This window comes from Hemibagrus wyckioides, linkage group LG25 (genome assembly GCF_019097595.1).
Source record: "Hemibagrus wyckioides isolate EC202008001 linkage group LG25, SWU_Hwy_1.0, whole genome shotgun sequence".
NCBI lineage: Eukaryota > Metazoa > Chordata > Actinopteri > Siluriformes > Bagridae > Hemibagrus > Hemibagrus wyckioides.
Genome location: NC_080734.1, coordinates 20,016,461 through 20,038,718, shown reverse-complemented (window position 1 = coordinate 20,038,718; position 22,258 = coordinate 20,016,461). Strand labels below are relative to the sequence as shown.

At 39.5% G+C, this 22,258-nt stretch overlaps 2 protein-coding genes across 4 annotated transcripts in view; one reads left to right on the top strand and one right to left on the bottom strand.

Moving 5' to 3' along the window:
- The window catches only part of cd2ap (CD2-associated protein), a 46,496-nt gene extending 44,698 nt beyond the window's left edge, over positions 1-1,798 (bottom strand). The window contains exon 1 of one of the 3 annotated variants that reach the window (XM_058378987.1): positions 1,469-1,798. In XM_058378987.1, coding sequence (XP_058234970.1) covers positions 1,469-1,472 — 4 coding nt within the window. In that variant the 5' untranslated portion in view covers positions 1,473-1,798. The remainder of the gene's footprint in view (positions 1-1,468) is intronic. The other 2 variants (XM_058378985.1, XM_058378984.1) reach the window with 2 other exon arrangements.
- Positions 1,799-8,280: 6,482 nt separating this feature from the next.
- LOC131345942 (adhesion G protein-coupled receptor F5-like) overlaps positions 8,281-22,258 on the top strand; it is a 44,912-nt gene continuing 30,934 nt past the window's right edge. The window contains exons 1-3 of the mRNA XM_058379154.1: positions 8,281-8,675; positions 13,756-14,362; positions 16,851-17,309. Of these exons, the coding sequence (XP_058235137.1) occupies positions 8,652-8,675; positions 13,756-14,362; positions 16,851-17,309 (1,090 nt within the window). The 5' untranslated portion in view covers positions 8,281-8,651. The remainder of the gene's footprint in view (positions 8,676-13,755; positions 14,363-16,850; positions 17,310-22,258) is intronic.

The window sequence follows — 22,258 nt, the reverse complement described above, 5'->3', positions numbered from 1 at the left end:
GGATAAAACCCATATAATTTACTCTTCTCATATAAACCCTTTCATCAGCAGATAATCTCACCTGAGTCCTGTAGACTATTATAAAGGAGACATTCGTAGTACTGACTGATTATACAATGAATACACAGATCACTGGCTTTAAAACTGAAGTCTGTGAAATGTGTGTGTTTTTTTTTTTACTTATTATTATTGTACTGGAGGAAATTATAACCTACATTACTAACTTTATTATAGAAAGGGGTCCAAGCACTAATGTCAACTCGGACCTAAAGTGATCTATCAGTGGAAAGATCAGGAATAAAATAAGTTTTGTTTCAGATTGAAAGCAGTGCCTGAATGTAGAAACTTTGAGAAGCATCACCGACCATTCCCATTTAAGTCACTGCTTCTTCCTCATGTCTGTTCCGGGAGATTTTCTGTGCCACTACCTCCTTCGGTTCACTGGTCACAGAGCTACATACTGATTTCTGCAAAAGCTACTTCATGACAGATCCTATTGTGAAAAGCGTGATTCAAATAAAATGTAATTGAACTGAAAGTGAATAAGGGGGTTTTTCGAGTCGAAGTGAAGACACTGAATAAACATGGTCACAATCCTCACAATAAATCCACTGCAGAGGAATAAAGCTGACCGTCTGGGAGTAAGGAAAAAAACCCGAAATCACTTCATATTTCAAGATCTAAATCAACTTCTCTCTATTAATTTGGACTTATGGACAGTCAGTATTATTCAAGCAGAGGATGTAGATTTAATAACAAGGCAAATACTGTGCACTCCAGCTATCTGCTGTGTGTATGAGGTGCTTTCTGCTGCCTTAACACACAGAGAGAGAGAGAGAGACACAGAGACAGAGAGACAGACAGAGAGAGAGACACAGAGACAGAGAGAGAGACAGAGAGACAGAGGGAGAGACAGAGAGAGAGACACAGAGACAGAGAGAGAGACAGAGAGAGAGACAGAGAGAGAGACAGAGAGACAGAGGGAGAGACAGAGGGAGAGACAGAGGGAGAGACAGAGCAAGAGAGAGAGAGACAGAGAGAGAGAGAGAGAGAGAGAGACAGAGAGCAAGAGAGAGAGAGAGAGAGAGAGACAGAGAGACAGAGAGCAAGAGAGAGAGACAGAGACACACAGAGAGAGAAATGTCACTACTTCAACGTGTGAAATATTTATACGACTGTCAAACATTTTTTATTTTTGTTGTAAATGTATGCAAACTCCCCCCCCCACCCGCAGTAATAGTGATTGTGTAATCCTGCAGTAAAACCAGGAGGAATGTTCTGGTCAGGACAAGCCTAGCCAGTTTGCTGTACACTGACGTTCTATACTAAATAAATGTATAACATCAGGCATGGAGGAGTCCACTCGCCGGAAATCTTAAAGTTTCATGGAAACACATCGTAACAAAAAAACAAACAAACAGGACAGAGTAAAGTGTCTCACTGTCACTGAGCCCAGGGTTCAACTCACCCATACTGCCCTTTGATGCACGAGCGTCTTCACGTCCTTTAAGCCGACGTTAGCTAGCAGCCTGGATGCTAGCGGTGTGTATTATTTATGTATCCGTCTGGCTCAGATGTGCGCCGACGTGCGTCCCCTTTTTTCTTAATTGGCGTTGTTATTGCTCTTGTGATTATTCGCGAAATAAATCCATTCGGTTTTGCCCTTCACGAAGACTTGGCGGTTGTTTCCGAGCTAGGGTCCTTCTTTTTTTTCTGCTTTACGTGTACAGTGCAGGAAGTTATCCCGAAGTCTCCACCTTTCTTGGATTTCCCTGAAACTAGTGGTGCCACAACAGCAAGAAAACTTCGCGATATTTCAGCTGTGCAATCGCGCGAGACTGAGACTGAGACACGCGCGCACACACAGGCGCGCGCACACACGCACACTTACACTTACACAGACACACACAGGAATGCCATGGGGCGTCCTAAAAATAGCAGAAAGAGAAAAAAAAATCAACAAAACCTCATGCACATGCAAGCGACAATGTAAACGGTATAATAAACATAACAGCTCCAGTGAAGGCCATGTTAATACAAGCTGAGGTACAACACACACCTGGAGCGGATTGCATGCTTTAGCAGCAGTGTTTGCATGAGCTAGTGTTTGTGTACAGCGTCACACTGCTGTCTTTTTAAGAAGTAAAAAAAGGGGGTTTACTCTTTTAGGCAGATCATATTTTCCCTCCTGAACAACAATCAACAAAATGAGGATGTCATATACAAAGAACAATGTAAACAACACGTACAAATCAACACCATGGGAGGCTACAAGCACAGAATTAATTAATCAATCAATCAATTAACAAACCCTGAAGCACGAGGTGGCATTTTACTTCTAGCATTCTTTTTCAGACCCAAAAATGTGGGGAAGGTATGGAGACTATTTAACAAATAATACTGTGCAGTAAATTACAAATAAATATTTATTTTCCGGTTCTCTTTCATGGGGAATAAAAAGTTTTGTTTTGTGGCAGACAGAAGCGATTAATGCTGTTTTAGAGAACGCCATCAAAAATGTGCCTTGTTTAGTAAGAGATGATAAAGAGTGGTTAAATAGAAAAAAAGTTATAATTATAGCTCATATCTCTTTGAATGAAGGTGCAATTGTCCATAGATAGATAGATTGATAGATGGACAGATAGATAGACAGACAGACAGACAGACATGCACTTGCTGATTCATCTGAAGAGACAATTTATTCACACCAACATGTCTATTTAACAGTCACAGAAATGGGCAAAAAATGAATTTAAGCACCTGAGTGTGTGCTTGTATTTGTGTAAACAATGCACTGTAATCAGCAGTAAACGAGCAGATAGAAAACGAGGCCAATGAAACAGGAGTATTGTTGCATGACCGCTCTGAACTCCTCCCATCCATGTGGCTAAACTGTTTTGCATGAAATTTGAGTTTCAAGCTGTTGACAGTATTCTGAAATTGCTCCAATCAAAGCGTGTACTAGGGCTTGTGCTCTTCCTTAAACACTTTACAGTGATGATTAGATACAGTTGTTTAGCTGCCACTGTGATTAAACAGCTTTTTTATTGTACAGAGGAACTTGTGCAGTTTATATTTTTGGGGCATTCCGAAGGCTTGACCTCAGTATAGTCCATAACTTCCTCCTTCCACTGTGTTGAGTCTGGTTGTGCAGTGGAGGATAACAGTTTGTATCCCACTCATGTTACATTCACAAATTAAAAGTAAAAGGTGTTTAAAATCATCACAACAACCTGTGTTTAAATGGCCACACTCTTCCTGCCTCCCAATTTGTTTACTATCAGAACTAAATAGTATCTTAGTGTGTCCCAAATTGCTGTAGGTTGAAATGAGTAGTTGAAGGTACCCTGAAGTTCTACTATTTCCTGTAGATTTTGTGTGAATCTGTGCATGCATTAAGTCAAAATTGCCCATAACTCATTTTGCTAGAGAGGAGGAGTGTTGTGACCATTTGCCTTGCCACATTACACATTTTAGGGAGGTTTAAATAATATGAAGAAAAACAAACCCAGAGAATGATAAATAAATATATAAATATAAGGAATCATGAATGAAGAAGAGCTGTAATGCCACGGGGAGTTTGTTTACAGCGACGGTGTGAGTAACTAGGCAACTTCTTATATCTTTTCTTCCATTACATGTGATAATGTATTCTGGTATTTACATACTGTTTTGCTATATGTTCAAAAATATGTACTTTTCCTCCACAAAAGGAATGTTTAGTGCATAGTATAAGTAGGTGTATTGGGACACAGCGTATGTTTCTGCAGAGAAGAAAAGTCTTGTTCTAACCAGGTGTAGAGCCCTACACTGTTATATTAAAAAAAAACAATAAACAAAAAGACCATTAGATCATGTTCATGTTTTTAAAAATAACAAGAAAATTTCAGTTTTCCACTTTTTTCCAGCAGAGGTCGCTATTTACTTTGAGTAGCAGAGGTCCATTTGGTTTGTCAGTATTCACGGTCAAGTGTTCTACTGTAATATGAATAAAGTGATAATGAGAGATAATGAATGTGGAAAAAAAGAACCACAATCACTCAGATTCCAGCATACATTATTGTGCAAAATACAAAGTACAAAAAAAATCCAATTCACCCAAAGGAAACGGACGTAATGTGATTAGAGTGCAATGGTATGTGATACAAAACATTTGTACTTCCGTTTCCTGTGTTTAATGGATGACTGAAAACACATGTTCTCTTCCAGTGATTACATCCTTCAGCAGTTAGTAGCAGTTTACTGATGTGTAGTAATACACATCAATGCAAACTCACTTTAATGCACAATTTAATGCTGCCACCAACTGCTGCTATTGTAAGTATATATATATATATATATATATATATATATATATATATATATATATATATATATATATGTTTCCAAAATCCTCTTATTGTTTACAAATCCTCTTATTTGCACAATGGTCAATACAGACTGTGTACTGGTCGGCACTATTTTGTGTTTCTGTCCTGTAGTGTATTGTGCTGTCTGTCTGCACTGTCTTTTGTCTTGCAGTGTTTGCACTAGGTTGCACACTAGGCACTTTATGTGGCTAGGACAACTTACTCTTTTGTCCTCTGTGTTGTTTTATGTAGCACCATGGTCCTGGAGAAATGTTGTTTCATTTTACTATGTACTGCGTCAGCTATGTTTGGTTGAAATGACAACACCCTAGCATACAGCAGCTCCTGCTCACTAAACTCATTTCACAATACAGCAATTTCAAACCACAAATCACTGAACAAAATACTGCATCCAACTGTTTAAAGAAATATATAGAATTTCATCTCTTAAGCAGTTTATTTAAAGAAAACGCCGGGGCAGCAGTTAAACTGATGCCACATATTAGCTTGAGTTAACTCATCTGTGCTTCATTGAGTCATGATCCCATTTCCAGGATTTCCCTCAGCAGGAGGCGGTGCTGCATGTGAGGGCTTTTCTCCAGTTTCTTTGCCTTAGCTCTGTAGTAACACGTGTCCACCAGATGGTGCCCAGCATTGCCATGAAGAGCAGATCCTTCTCTCACATGTCTAATGCTGAACAAGGATGTGTAAGGATGTTTACTTAATATTATCTCTCCAGTTATTGTCTAGTGAATATTAATAATAACCTGCAAAGTATATACACAATGATATATAGATTATTTCTTTTTTGCTGAATTGCAACATCAAATGTATAACAGAAATGTATAACAGAATTCAATATTTTCCTGTACATTTAGGAGTGTCTCTCTACAGAAATGCCATCGATTATGTCATCAAAAAGAGGATCATGATGCCTTCCTCCACTCCCATGTTTCCACCAGTGAGTCCCTTGACAAGATGACACCCAGGATAATACTGAGGTGTGTTTGAGAGTAGTCTTTCTATGTGGTTGGCCAAAGTGACTTGAGGGTCAGCATCCAGGCTATTCTCAACGGAGAGATACAGCTGCCCAAGAAAGGGCCAGCTGGATTATCTGGATTATCAAGGAGACTGGTCATTCACATTCACACAGAGGCATTGGTCTAAACCTGATCCACAGCAGCCAGAGGTCATACAGTCTGTGGTCCGGGAGCAGTTTGCCACCCAACTTATGTCCAGTACCTCTAAATGGGTTCAGTGTCACACTGAACACTTTGGCTAGAGTGATCCACCTGGCTGAGGACTATATTTCTGGAGTTTACTGACCCAGAGCACATGCTTCTTCCTGTCCTCAAGACAAAATAAGCCAGTGGCATTTGACACACTGTAGAGTTGATGATCACCAAATCCTCATGCTGTGGTCACACATGCTGTGTGTTGGCCATGCTAAAATCCTTACCTCCTTTCCTTCTATCCCCTCATCTTCTCTTCTCCACTATCTTCCTCATAGCTGGGCAGGTCTGTTGGGGCTGAGAGGAGCAGGGGCACTTCCAGGAAGACTGCCCTGAAATGAAGGTGGATCAGTTCCTTTCAGGTCTTTGCAGTCCCATGGCCCTACTTTATTGTGAATGGGACATACAGAGTGCTGGTCAGTACTCAAGGAACCTATAGCAAGCCAAGGTGTACATCAGGTGGATTCAGGCTGATGTGCCCACACAAAAGCACAGAATAATGGTGACAGTCACAGCCGTTTTATACGCAGTAATTTGGGGAATGAATTTGCTTTGTTTGTTCAGTTAGCTGTGGACTTAGGACTGGGTTGGGAGTGTGTGCCCTTGGCAGAAGATGCACTTTGTGGTAAATCACATGACTGTGGGTGTGGCAAGCAGCAGGATCTCAGCCTTCAGTAGATGTGTTGCCACCCTCTCATGTAACAATACAGGGATATTGTGTTGTATCAGTCCTCAAGGACACAGTGTCTTTCCCAGTTTATTTAAGTTCATTTTAAAAGCAGAATTTCTAAACTCATAAATGACCTGGGTCAATATCAGTATCAGTGTATAAGATTCTTAAAATTTTTTTCTCATTTCTCATTCCTCTAACAGGATACTTGGGCTAATATTACTGTAGTTTTAGCAAAGATAAGATAGTCATGTACCGAGGTGGCCCTGTTGCTCTAGAGAAATGAGTTAGGACTGAACTAATTTAGATGAAGATATATTTATTTTGCATTTCAAAATAAATTATAGAGCAGTGTTGTCTGAAGGTAAGATGTAACCTGAATCTATGGGAGATTTACTGAACAGACTCTAAATATGTTAAAGGTAGACTATATGGCCAAAAGTATGTGGACACCTGACCATCAGAATCCAGATAGTCCCTCTTCTATAAGGGTTTTCCACTAGATGTTGGAGTGTGTCTGTGGGGATTAGTGATCATTCAGTTACAAGAGCATTAGTGAGATCAGACAGTGATGTTGTAAGAGTGAGGAGGTCTGGGGTTCCAGTTCATCCTAAAGATGTTCCCTGGGGTTGAGTCAGAGTCAGGGCTCAGTGCAGGACACTCCAGGTCCTCCACTCCAGCCATAACACACCATGTCTTCATGGAGCTCTGTGCATGCAGGTTTGGGTTAAAATAAAACTTCAAGCACTGCCATGAAGATCATTATGTTTCAATCCATCATTTCTTCAATCAACGTTTTAGGAGAATTTATGCATTTATTTTATGCATAAATTTACACTGTGAACCTGTAAATTTTGTTGACAACCTTTGTTCTTAGTAATTTGTAATATAATTAGTGTTTATTCGGTTAGAAATACATACAATTTTAATTGAATCATGGAGTTGATATTGTGAATTGAATCAAATCATGTAGCTGTTATTACAAACTGAGTAAATTCATGAAGCTGATATCGTGAATCTAGTCGAATCACGAAGTCGTAACAAAATCATGACTACCTGTGTTATAAATCAAACTGAATCATGAAGCCAATATCAGGCAAATCATAAAGCCAGTTCATAAATCGATTCAAATCGAATCATCAACTTTCAATTTTAAATTATCAATTTTAAATCAAACCCAATCATGAAGCTGTTATTCTGTTAATCATGAAGCTGGTATCATTATTTGAGTCGAATCATTAAGCTAGTATTCTGAATCAAATCATAAGGCCTCTATTATGAATTGAACTGAACTGTGAAGCAAGTTTCCAGAATCAAGCCAAACTGTAAAACTGGTATCGTGAATCGAATCGGATCATGAAGCTGGTATTGTGAATCGAACTGAATCGTGAATCTAGTATTATTTATCAAGTGGAATTATGAAACTTGTAAAGTGAATCGAATCAAATCTGTATTATAAATCAAACTGAATCATGAAACCAATATCGTGAATTGAGTCAAATCATGAAGCCAGTTCGTAAATCGATTCAAATCGAATCATCAACCCAATCATGAAGCTGTTATAATGAATTGCGCCGAATCATGAAGCTGGTATTGTGAATTGAACCGAATTGTTAAGCTGGTATTGTGAATGGACCTGGACTAGACCTTATCATGTATCCAATCTGATTGTGAAGCCGATATTGTGAATCGAATCGAATCCTGAATCCGGTTACACCCTTAATATTCCTATTATCTCCTGTCACCCAGATGAGGATGCTTCTCTCTGAGTTGTTATCCTTGCTCATTATTGATATAATCATACAGTTTTATCTAGTCACGGATTACTGTAAAGCTGCTCTGTGACAGGATCCATTGCTAAAAGCGCTAATATAAATAAAAGTGACTTGAATTGAAGAGAAATCAGCACCTAATTCCATACAGCATGTTGTGCACCGATGCCGTGTGTCTCCTGTGCAGTGCGCTATTGTAGTGCAGTAAGCAGCAGTGAATAAAGCACACCCGTGTTGAGTTGCGCTGGTGACGTGTGTCTCCTGCGCCCACCCGCTTTGCGACACAACACAGCACAACAACACGAAGCCGGGGCGAAGCCGAGCCAAGGAGGCACCAGTCACCAAATCCATCATCGCTATGGGAATTACAGCACTAACGCAAAGCGAAAGGCTTTTCACATATAACTCAAACCTCGACCATCTCCCTGAGACTGACTATAAAAAGGGGAACGGAGTTACTAGCACTTGCCAGAAACTGTCTAGTCAGGAGCGCCTGCATAATGCGGAGGTCGTCTTGATACGGAGGTGTTCCACCTTCATTAGGAAAAGTCACCTCTCTGTGGACCGGTTTATATTTTGATATAAATTGTTGGATTCAAAGAAGATATAACAACAACAAAAGACAACAATGTCCATCACGTGGACAGTAGCGGTAAGTAACGGAGCTTTATTTTCTGCTTTCATTATACTGATCATTTTTAAGGGGAATAATTTAAAGGGGCCGCGTTCAGCTCTGTACAGATGCCGACACTGTTAGAATAAACTAATCCACAGTGCACACTACATAAAAATAGAATTTATAGACTGAACTTTGATTTTTCACTTGGTTTTGCATGTCATGCAGTGGTGTGTGTGTGTGTGTGTGTGTGAGCTCCCACAAGCCCCTGCTGCCTGAGCTCTTCACCATCACCATCACCATCACCAACTTCTATTGTTTACACCCTACTGATACACTGACACAACATCTTCACATCATTTCTTCCTGTAACACTGCTCCTGATTTCACTTCAGAAGAAAAAGGTGAATTATGGGGCGAGATTCTATCAGTATGTGAATATTGATCTCTTGTTTTCAACAAAATGATTAGATATGAAGATGACACACACACCGGACTAGAAATGGAAGTCATAGTGTCACTTAGTGCATCTCAAAATGATATAATGTTCTCAGATCATTAGTTCAATATCACATCTCTCTATAGCTTTTGTTAAGTTTTAATGTTAGATCTGAAATGTCACAAAAGAACATATTAAAATCTTGTAATGTAAGCACAGTGATAGATCATTTATATTAGTTGGAGACAGTTGAAAGTTTCCTTTACACTGTTAGGTGTTATGTTGGGAATATATAACCCGAATGTTGTTTTACATATTAACATAATTTAAAAAAAGAGAGAAAAGAAAGAGAGAAGCGCTCTGTATGTTGTTGACTGTTATGTGAAATTAGACACAAATGCAAACAGGGAAAGCTAGTGGTTTGTTTGTAGCTCTGCCCTGACCTGGTTATGACATGTCTAACAGGTGTGTTGGGTTTCATCATGCCTTATTATTGTCCTGGGCTTAATACATCAACAACATTTCTGAAATCTGTACGATCCAGATATGAATAATACCAGTGTTCTAAAGTTCTTGAAGTCAGATTCATTTTAATTGTCATCCTATAGATGTACATACATGCGTGTGTAGATGGGATGAAATGTTTGTCCTGCCAGACCACAGTGTACATGTACTGTACATGATGATGAAAATAATAATATAATATGTAATGTAATATGTTCATTTATTCATATGAACAGAGAAATACACATGAATTTGGGGAATGTATAGAATCTACGCTATATTTATCATTTTAATACCGTAGCGTCTAAATGTAGCTGGGTAGAATAAGTTACAGAAGTAAACATAGCGTCCATATTGACTGACCTTAATTGATAAAGACTACAGTCTAAGATATTGTGATATTCTTGAGTAATAATGTGAGAAGGCGAGTGACTGTGGTGGTGTTGAGGGACTAGCAATGCTTCAGTTTAACATTGGTAGTCAGTGACATTGCTGTTACCTGAAAGCATTGCGTGCATGAACAGAATAGCAATGTATGGCATGTTAACATTGCCAGGATGCCAGGAATAAATAAAATTGTGTAATCTAGATATGTAGGGACATGAACATATACACCAGGCCTTGCATTTCCTGTGTTATAATCCTGTGGACAGTGTCACAAACAGTCTTGCTGACATGACAAATGAGGTCCCTCTTAACTTCCTACTTTGTCATTCGTACCATTTTAATAATGCATTTTTGAAGTTTAACTTTAATTGCGAATGTGACACAGCAACCCCGAAGAACACACCAGTATTGTCAGTGTATTCTGCTATCAACAAGTTGACAATCAAACTGACATGACAATGACTACAATAAGAGCTCGTTTCAAACGGAGGGGGAAAAGTCTGACAACAGAGGCAGGAATGCAGGAGATTGCGGTCCTTTTTCTTCAGTGACTTGTCATGCAGCACTGCAGCAGCACTATACCGGGCTGAAGAACAGCAAACACATACGCTGCATCAGTCTCTCTAACGGCCTCACCCACAGGTCAGCCTGAAGATGTGATGAGTCATTCAGTAGAGCATATACAGTACACAATACTCTGACCATACATACAGAGAGAATTTACTTACATTTTTGCCCAGTGTGCAAAAAAATCCCCCATGCTGATGATCATCAGCTATTTCAGTTAATCTGGTGATGCAAAAAAAGACAGCTGTCATTGATTGAACTCTTATATTAAGCAGCTATATGATGTCTATAAGGTCTTCAATCTAAAAAGCCTAAAATCTGTGTAGAGATGTAAATGTCCATATTGCAGTTATTAAGAATGTATTCAAGGTTTTACATATAGACATAACATTAATGACACTGATGATCTCCTCATCATGGCACCTGTTAGTAGGTGGGATATATTAGGCAGCAAGTCAAAAGTCCTCAAAGTTGATGTTAGAAGCAGGAAAAATGGACAAGCGTAAGGATTTGAGCGAGTTTGACGAAAGGCCAAATTGTGATGGCTAGACCACTGGATCAGAGCATCTCCAAAACTGCAGCTCTTGTGGGGTGTTCCCGGTCTGCAGTGGTCAGTATCTATCAAAAGTAGTCCAAGGAAGGAACAGTGGTGAACCGGCAACAGGGTCAAGGCTCATTGATGCATGTGGGGGAGCGAAGGCTGGCCCGTGTTATCCGATCCAACAGACAAGCTACTGTTACTCAAATTGCTGAAGAAGTTAATGCTGGTTCTGACAGAAAGGGGTCAGAATACACAGTGCATCACAGTTTGTTGTGTATGGGGCTGCATAGCCACAGACCAGTCAGGGTGCCCATGCTGACTCCTGTGCACTGCCGAAAACAGTAACAATGTGCATGTGAGCATCAGAACTGGACCATGGAGCAATGGAAGATGGCCTGGTCTGATGATACACGTTTTCTTTTACATCACATGGATGGCTGGATGTGTGTGGGTCACTTACCTCTTGACATCATGGACTCTTACAAGTGGAGTCCATGCCTCGATGGGTCAGGGCTGTTTTGGCAGCAAAATAAATATATATATATATATATATATATATATATATATATATATATATGGAATCACTGACTTTCGCCATAGAAGCAAGCTCCCTCTGGCTTTTCTTTACTCAGTGGTGGTTTCATACACGCCATTTTCATTTGAGAAAAGGTTATTTAGAGTTTCACAGAGCAATTCAACTCAAAATTGGAAGCATTAGCTAGCAGATTACTAGCTAAAATGGAGGTGTAACTGGAACCAAGACAAATCTACACAAACACTTTCCCCAGTACAATATGTCATTACTAGGATGTGGCTACACTACACTGAGGGAGTAACCTCAGTTTAAATGTCATCTTTTGCATAGCTGCTCAGTTGGCAGGCAGACTACAAGAATAAATACTGTATAGATTGACACAATGTGATCAACTGCAAATATACACTGTGGTAGAGTATACACACATGGTCCTGCTGTGAGCTGGAACTCTTCTGATGAGATGTGAGTTAGTAATCCACTGTAGGAGAAATTAAAGCTGATAGAGCAGCACAAGATAGATGAGTAACGCTTTAAGTGAATCTATACACTAAAAATAAATCTAAAATTGTCAAATTAAAAACCAAAAAATGTCTAGGCATAAAAATAATAGAAACAATAAAATAAATCATTGTCTATGTGCATATGCTAGAGTTCTGTTTCTGTCTATATGTGCAATATCTGTGGAATGACACACTGTTGAGTGTGTGTGTGTGTGTGTGTGTGTGAGAGAGAGATGGGTCCTGCTGTATTGTGTTATCTGATGGTACAAAAGAGATCTTAACGCCTTTAGCAGTGATTCTGAGAAGCTGGATGATTAAGAATTTATTGTAAAAAAGAATGAAGGCAGTAAGAAACTATAAAGTCTGCACTTTATTATAGATTACATCAGCGCCTGGAAAGTGAGGGTCTTGTCCGGTTACAGCCACGCCCACGAGTACAGCATAGGATTGGGATTGGAGAGTGATTTCATTTCAGTACAGCGTAACTGCAACACAGTGCTGAATGTGAAGTGAGGTGCACCATGGGAGTTCCAGTAATTCAGACAGACACAAAGTCAGCATTTAAAGTAGCCCACATAGCTGCAGTGCGATTCGAGTCGGAGAAAAAGAAGAACTACTGTATGAACCGCACTGCTCATTCAATGTTGTTCTGTCATTACAAATGAAAATCAAGTTTTAATTTGTGTGTGTGTGTGTGTGTGTGTTGTTTTAAACCTGTAATGTACTTAGTAGGCATGAGCAGGATAAAGAACCCTGAACATATGGACTACTCGCATAAACATAAAAAATAATGATGTGTCTGTGTGTTGTGTGCATTATAGCACTTTGTTTGCAAAACATATATAGTTGCCAAAGCAGTGTTTAGACGAGGGGAATAAAACCTAGGCATAAATATAAAGGCATGAAGCATGAAGTGATGTAATCATTAGCTAAGAGAAGCAGAAAACTGTTATGAATGGTTTTGGCAGCTCTGGAGCCCAATAAATCTGAATCGCTTCAGAATGGTGCAGAGGTTTATTGTTTATAAGTTGATGAGAAGGTCATCTGCCCCAGTGGAATCTGAGCATTCCTCTAATCTTTTCTCTTTTCTTTTTTTCTCTTGTTTTCATGATCAGAGTTGCTGAGCAGAATGCTAGAGGTTACTTTTATTCTCTTAACATGGCTAGAGCCAGGACGGCGCTCGTTCAGAAATATGGTCCTGTGGAGGTTGTGCTACATTTTTGTGCTGCTGGATGCTGTCCATCTCTCAATCACTCATTCAGCTTGGCTGTATTCTGTTATTCTGTTACATACTTTGTCCACTTTTGCTAAATAATATAATAAATAACTAAGAAATTGATATGAAGCTAGTAACATGGTGAAATGTTCAGGGACAGTTTAAAACAGAGCTGTGGATACATCCATGGTGAAGTCACATATTTTCAGTACGTTTCTGTTTCCTGTCAAGAAAAAACATGTTTTGGTTTTGATTTTGTAATCTCTCTGGGCCAGTTGGCGCCATTAGAATAAGCATCATTTAAGGATACATGTTTTTATTAATAATAATAATAACAATAATAATAATAATAATGATGACAGTAACATTCTCGATGTGTCTGTTTATTGATGATCAGCCAACACTGACGATATGTTTCTTTCTTCAGCTTTTCTTCACTCTGGTTAATGATGTCTTGGTCCAGGCTTTAACCTCCAGCCCAGGCACAGAGGGGTCTCTCTCCCCCCGGCACTACCGCCACACCGACCCTGACACAGGAACCCAGCTGGTGTGTGATAAATGTCCAGCAGGCACATACGTGTCGTCCCACTGTACCAACAGCAGTGTGCGAGAGTGTATGGAGTGTCCAGCAGGCACTTTCACTCGGGGTGAGAACGGTGTTCAGCAGTGCCATCGCTGCAGAAGTCACTGCCAAGCTCCTTCTGTTGAAAAGTCTCCTTGCACAGCTACTTCAGACCGTGTATGTGTGTGTCCACCTGGTACCTACGTTAAGGCCGGAGAGTGTTCCCCCATCCCAGTGTGCCTGCCCGGTTGGGGTGTGCGCAAGTTAGAGGATGTGCGCTGCCGCAGATGTCCGCGTGGCACCTTCTCTAGCGTAGCCTCACGTGCGCTCAAGTGCCAAACACACACAGACTGCCAGGTGCTAGGAATGCTGCTTCTAACCAAGGGCACTGACAAGACAGACAACGTGTGTGGAAACTCATCTCCAGGCCCCGTCTCCACCTCCTCACACAGCCATGACCCTGAACCTGGCGGTAAGAATGAAAAGCACTGACAGGCACGTGTACAGAATGTCCGCTGTTCCCACAGTCAGACAGACAGGTCACTTAACAAAAAAATAAAGGCGTTACAATAGAAATGTGATTTTATTTCTCAGAGAAGGGAGATTTCCATTAATAAATCATTTAAAAACAATCTGGATAAACAGGGTGGAGCAGAGAAAAGAGGACGGGTTGTTTTCCAGACACAGATTTAAAAAAGGATCTGTTTTTCAGTTTGTTTAGTACCTGCAGGGGCTCAGGCATGTGTATCATTAGCAAATGAAAGAATGTGTGAACGTGTGAGCTGTAATCATTTACGAGGTTTTGTTATTCTAATCTCTAACAGACTCCACCCTAGAGTTCTCACTAGCCTCTCGGGCAGACACGGGTATTTCATAGGGGTTTGTTTTTGTAAGTTGTGATGGTCGGTCTTTTCCGTGAACACTTTATTGACAAAACCTGTTTCCTAGGTTGAATTGACATTTGGCTGATCTTTAATCCTCCACTGCGGCACAGCAGAAAACGACAGACAGGAGATCCTTTTAATGACAAATTCTCTCAGTCGTTCAGGGAATTCATAGTGTTCAGAAATATAGTGTTTAACCACTTCACCTTCCGACAGGAGAGTTAAAAGTGCGGTGTTTTTCAGAACATTTTAGTGTTTTTAAGACTATATAGTTGATACATGAACTTCTAATCAGAAGGAATGCCATTCATTGCCAATCAGTGATTTTTCTCATGCTGTGTAAGACCATTAGCAAAATTGTTAGTTAGTCAGATAGGTGTGTGTAAATAGGAGCAAAATAGCACATTTGCCTAGTGTATTGTCACACACCAGGAGTGTGTTCAAAGACAATAATGGACTAGTTTTAGGTGGAGAAGATCGCAGGAGATATTCTTTGTTTTTGTCAAAGAATAATGAATTGAAGAAATATTTGTGTATTCTTGATAACAGCTGTATATAGCTAGCTTTATTAGTGCTGTAGAATGATTAATCAGCGATTAGAGCTTTACATACTGCACTTAACCCGAGCCATCATGGCTCTAAACCCCACTTTTAAACCCAGAGCATGGGAACTTTTCACACTTGTAATTTAGATAATTTAATAAAATGTAATAAAATAGAATGTTAGAATATTACGACTCCATGCTTAATAACAGACACACAGTGGAAACTGGACAGCACTTCAGCCTCATATCACATGCTTGGTACAGCAAAACAGAAGCCTTTAAAAATCTTTTGGCTTTTGTCATTTTTTCCTTGTTTTCTTGCCTTTGTGCATTTCAAGAGGCTTAAACACCCGAGGAGGATTTACGCTGCAACATATTGTTTCTCACTGATGTGAAACTGTGAGACAAGCCGTTATTTAAATCACTCACATGCTGTATTATATGGTTGCTGACAACACAAAAATGCAAATAAGAAGAAGGTTAAGTCAAGGTTTAGGAATATACAGAGTGAAACGTCAGATTACCAGAGAACCAGGATTATCTGTTAACCCCGGGGTTGAGTATGAGCAGTGTGAAATGTAAAAAAAAAATAAAGCAGGGTTCTGACCTTTCAACACTCATTTATTTAGATTTTACTAACAAAACTGTCCATCTTGATAATAACTGAAATATGTATTCTGAACATAAAGAATTATCAAGAAGATATACACAGATACATGGAGTGTCAAAAGATTAACTGTGTATGAACAAAAGACCTTAAACCTACAGCCAGGACAAATCAGTGCTTCACTTTCCTGTTAAAGTGTATTTGAGTAAAACTAATCTCAATATATGAACAGACTTTCCTACACAAAGAGGATCAGACAGATTTCTAGGGGGATGTATTTCCAGGCTGATTCGGTCCAGGTTTCTGTAATCATGGTAGTGACTGAAGTTCATAGCTGTGGATATGAGATTCTGCTCAGTGTAGAAGACAGCTCAAGATTCAACAACACGCCTGAGCCTCAGAGAGCTGCAGGATTTTCACAGAACAAGCAGTGAACAGCAGACTGGGAGCACTCACCCAGGGCTTTAGATACACTCTTTAGTCACACTAGCAAGGCTAGCTCACAAAACAGAAAAAAAGAAGTAAAATGCAACTTCCTTTTCCAAAACCTGAAGCTTTTAGTCTACTCTCAGGTCTTTTTGTTTGCTTTTAGAGATGTAGCTCTGGTGAATGTTGTTATCTGCTGCTAACAGTGTCATGTGTCACAGACACAGATGAAGAATGTTCATCAATTAATTTAAAAAGGAAATCTAAGCCACACATGGTGCTTATGTTTGCTGTAATTTTGATGTAATTTTTTTTATTTCATTTTCTATCAGTTCAATCAACTCTACAAAACAACTTGTTTGTCCTTGTGTTATATCAGGGGCATCTGTATGTGTGCACTTAACTTGCTTAACTTAATTTACCCTTTATCTTGTTCTCCCACCTACACTACACTCTCTCTCTCTCTCTCTCTCTCTCTCGCCATATTGTTCTTTTCAGTCTGGCCCTCGGACACAATTGCGGAATTAACAAATCCACAAACTACCCTTGGCATGGCAGACATCCTGACCCCCACAAGCCCCTCAGATGAAGCAGGATTTCTAAATTCTCCAACACCGGACACCTTGTCATCATGGAATCTCCTGCCAGCTAATCAGCAAGCTCTGTCTGAAAGGAAGAGCCAGGGTCTGTCCTACAGGCCCATCAGGAGAGGCTCGCCTCGACCGAGCATGCACAAGCACTTCGACATCAACGAGCACCTGCCCTGGATGATCGTACTGCTCCTGCTGCTGTTTCTTGTGGTGATTGTGGTGTGCAGTGTTAAACGCAGCTCACGTGTGCTAAAGAAAGGGCCGAGGCAGGACCCCAGCAGCATCGTGGAGAAAGCCATTCACAAGAAGCCTAGCTCTCCTGCTGGACACAACAAGGAGAAGTGGATCTACTACTCCAACGGCCAGGGTGAGAGGCGAAGTATTATTTATTACTTTCACACTTTCATCTGTTCTGTGGTTAGGTTTTATATTTCGTTCTGTTAGACAAAAACATTGTTTTTGTGCACTGTCTACAAAATCGCATGAAGGCACGTTTCAACTGTTTAACTTGCATAAAGAAATTTTAAGTAATGAATGAAGAGTATTACAAAAATAAGAACTCATTCTGTTTGAAGCTTTTTTTCCCCATTCATGATGGTTTTACAAAGACAAAGGGGAAAATAAGAAAGAAGGAAGTGAGGAGCCTAGGCAGAAAAATTGGGTGTAGTTCTACAGTACTATGCAGAAAGACTAGGCAAAGAAATATTATAAAACAAGGGCACCTTCAAAAATACTGAAATTAAACATGAACTTCTTTAAATCTACTATAAAGTGAGTAAAAAGTAAAAAACTAAACTGAGTCCATATTTAGCGTGACGAATCTTCTCTGCACAGTAGTGTGTCAGTATTCTCAGTTACAGTGTGTGTAGTTTTCTAAGGAACTGAGCTGCAAGTTTTACTGCATATCTGAGAATCTGCAGTTCTTCTGGAGACTGCTCTCACTTCGTTTTTTCGGTAAAACCTGACAGACTTCCAATTCTTTTTTTGTCTGAAGTCATCTGTTGCATAATAGCTCATTCTACTGACGTACAAATATTTAAAGTGTGCTAAAGAGCTTTGCACAATACTGTATATTCCTTTGGGTTTGAAAATAGAAAACAATAAGATAAGTCACACAAATTGTGAAAATGTCTGGAAAACTGCACTGGAGCCCAAACAACACACTTTACTAGTTTTATTATTCTACTAAGAACACATTTGTGGTTTAGATCAGGAGTCCCAAAACTAGGGCTTGTGACCTCGTGTGGCGTCGCTTGATTTGCTCTCTCCTCTTTTTCTTTCATTCATTTCTTTCACAAATTAATATTATAAATGTTATGTGCTATTTGAAAAATTGCTTTGAGTTAGATTCAGACCGTCCACATAATGTTTTAGTCTCTTCACTCACATGTCCTGCTGCACTAGCGTACTGCTGAAATGCAGAAGGACAAATTTCCCTGAGCATTTATTTTTGCTACACAAACCAGTGTTATGTCTCACATCACATACACTAACCAGTTACTAACCAGCACTAACATGAACCAGTTTTCATAAAACTGTTAGCATTTCATTTTTTTCCCCACTTCTCATATTGCCTTCAAACCTACCAACAGATCTGTTTTGTGCACCAGTGTTCGGGATTTCTGAGATTAGTTTAGTTTTTGGTTGTCACGACAACAGCAGAAAGTTTTCAGAGAAACAAAGCTCATCAAATCTCACAGTTCGACATGGAAGCTGATCGACGGGGATGTTCTGGCTCTGATGCTAAGTTTAAGTTGTGAGTCACTTTTAAATGTAGTGGCCACTGGTTTGTGCACTAACAATAAACCAGATCCCTTCGCTTCACGCTGGGCCGAATCATACAACCTCAGTGCGGATTAATTTCCTGTAACTACACAACACTTCCTTTTAGGCTGCTTAGTCAGTGAGAGGAATATTCCTGTGTTTTTAGTCACTTGGCTTACACATATGTGTGTTACTGACCTAATACATTTCACATGTTACGGAAGTCCTATATTATAAATCTTGGAATTTAAAACAAAGGTTGTTACTGTGGTCAAGGCTTGGAGTAGAAAAATTCATAATGTCCATTTGGAGATGTTTGGGAAACCTGATTTCTAAGAAACACGAATGTAGCTGCAAAAGACTGACATGTGACTCTGGATCACTGGAGAACAGCTCATGTTTATTTATGAAGACACTTTATCACAAATCTCCAAATTTCTCTCACAAACATACACTTTTTCCAAGGAGAGTTTTACTCACAATTTTTTAATGCTCATTGACCCACTCTATCACATTTCTCTCTCTCTCTCTCTCTCTCTCTCTCTCGTTTCTCATGTTCTGCATGCTGGTAAGGCGATACCCGTCTCTTCTGTCTTTCTTGTCTCCTATTTCCTCACAAACGCACAAACAAACAGAGACACAGATATTTTGTTAGCTCTATTGTAGTTTTTTTCAAAACTAATTCCCACACATTGACACTCTCTCTCTCTCTCTCTCTCTCTCTCCCTCCCCCATTTACTCACTGAACATGAATGAATAGACATTTTACTGTTTGTTCTCTTCACATTGTCACGTTGTTTTGTTTTTTTACTTACTTACTGCTCACAGACCGTCTTTCCTGTTCATACTTTCACTCTTTTATCTTTCTTTTGTCTTTCACTTGCTTTTATGGTGGTTTTCAGTTTCTGTGTGTCTCATTTCTTTCCTGTAAGCTGTGAATGTTCATGGGAATGACAGCATCAAGGCTGCCAGGTTACACTAGTGGGACTTCACCACTGCAGCTTTGAGCAGTGACTGATGTAAGCTTAAGCCGTGTGTGTGTGTGTGTATGTGTGTGTGTGTGTGTGTGTGTGTGTATGCACTCCAGATCCAACCACAAGCAGTTTAAACCAGCTGATTCCAGTTCCCTGTTTGGTGAGTGGGTTTATCAGTGCAGAATGGTGGGATGAGACAAAGGGGGTTGTGTTATGGGAGGTGCCCGGGTTCAGGGTCCCACCACATCCTCTTTTAAAGGCCTCTACATCTTCTACACATGCTGAAGTGACACATGCTGCCAGAATTATTCTATACAAAAACCAAACAGACATTCCACACAGTATGTGTAGTTTTGTCATCATTTTATGACCAGCAGAAGACGCACAATACTAACTTTCTTTCTTTAATATTTTAGAGTTGATATAAAAAGTCCACACACCCTGATTAAAGTCGCAGGTTTTTGTGATGTGAAAAATAATATCAACTTTGTCTGTGTTTGATCTGGGAAAAAAAATCAAGGTGGGGGGGAATAAAAAGAAAAAACTTACAATAGCTGGGTTGCAGAAGTGTGCACCCCTTAACTAAAACAGCGCCCTCTGAAAGTATTGGTACCTGGAAAGGCAGATTCTCTTGTTTTAGTTACACACTAGAGACATTTCAAAAGACAAATAATAGACGAGAGGTCAGAAATTCAGCTCAAATTTCCTGGTATTTACATCTACAACTCAGAACATGGCACCTTTTATGGCAAAAAACAAAAGGATCAATTTAACAGAGTTACGTGGTTCATCTAATGTTTCCTAATGGAAATTCTTATATAACCCTCTCTTGATCAATAAATATGACCATGAACATTCATGCTTTATGAGCTCTTTATGAACCAGGGCTTCAGCATTCAGATGACTCTATGAAGATGTCAAGAGAATTCTATAGAAGCAGCTGATCTTTATTTAGGGGTTAATCAGAATCTCTTCATTGATTCTGCTGTGTTATAAACACTTCTGGACGCAAGTGTGAATGCGGGCGGATTTTGTGTACAGTCACATGCTCTATTATGAACGGGTGTGACCACTTATGCAACCAGTTTACTGTGAGTTATTGACCTTTTTTCCATTTTTTTTCTACATAGCATTTCTAATTGTGTTCCATTGAAATTTTGTTGCTTGATAAATCATGATCTAAAAGTCTAATATCTCTTTTATACAACACAAGATGTAACACAAGAATTCCCCTCATAGGATCAAGTCTATCTATCTATCTATCTATCTATCTATCTATCTATCTATCTATCTATCTATCTATCTATCTATCTATCTATCTATCTATCTATCTGTTCAGTAAACAAGAAATTAATATCGAGTCATAATGTTCTCTTTTTTGCTCTGTGAGTGGAAAGAGATCCTGAAAAACAATGCTCACTGTATATTCTCGCCGCTAGCTGGATAGCTAGCTCACACTGAATTTTGCATTCCTGTTAATTGTGCTTCCAGTATCTCTTCTTCCATTTCATCTTAATCTGATGAGCGTTCATATTAAAAATCACAAGTTAGATTTTTAAAGAATGTCGTTCCCATGTCCACTGATGATGTCACTCTCTCTACTGTAGTAACCAATCCAAATTAGGAAGTGGATTCTACATGAGCGGTGTGACACACACACACACACACACACACACACACACACACACACACACACGCACACGCACACAGTGGAATGTCCCAGTGCTGTTATAATAAGTATAAACTCTCTCGGAACACCATATGATTTTAATGTTGTAATGTAACAGTTCCTCTCTATGGTTTTTAAAAAACTTTTAACAAAATACAAACATTCTAAAGCTCTTTTTACTGGAATGTTTTTCATCCCCTCTACCTTTAAACCTTTCATTGTCTAGAAACTCCAAAGGCATTTTATGGCATTTTACTTCCTAAAACAAGCAAACCATTTAAGGTGCACTCACACAGGGTAATTTCCTCTGAGCATGTGAGCATGTGGTCGAACACACCAAGCTTAACTTCGTGCAGCAGTTTGATGCCCTGAATGCATCCCATAAGCGAGTGACTTAATTCATTCAACGTGTTTAATTGGTAAGCCTGCAGGCGTATGCGTATATTTACTAGAGTAGTTAAATGTTGCCAATAAAGGGCTTGATGGGAAACATATAAATTGAAAAGAGTGATTGTAGAAATAATGAATACATTCACTGGAGCCCAGGCGGTGCCTTAAACAGCATATCAAAGCCCACTTTAGCTCAGATCAAAGGGGAGAAAACTACCTTTGTGTGCCCTACATTACAACGTCCTCGATAGGTGTTGTCTATAAAAGCCCACTGCTCAGAAGCATGGTTGGCTGAGCACTTTTTATACGAGGTGATCATAAACTTTATGGGTGAGCTTAAGTCAGGCAGCATGGGTGGGAGAGTTGGAGAGAGCTGTGTAAGGAAACGCAGTAGAATCTCTTCGTTAGAGTAAAGCTGTTATTTCTGAATTATTCCATTCATGTCCTTTGCCGCTTCCATAAGTCAGCTGTTTCTTAGTTTCTAAGTTTTGTCACGAAAAGTGCACCGTGACCTGATCT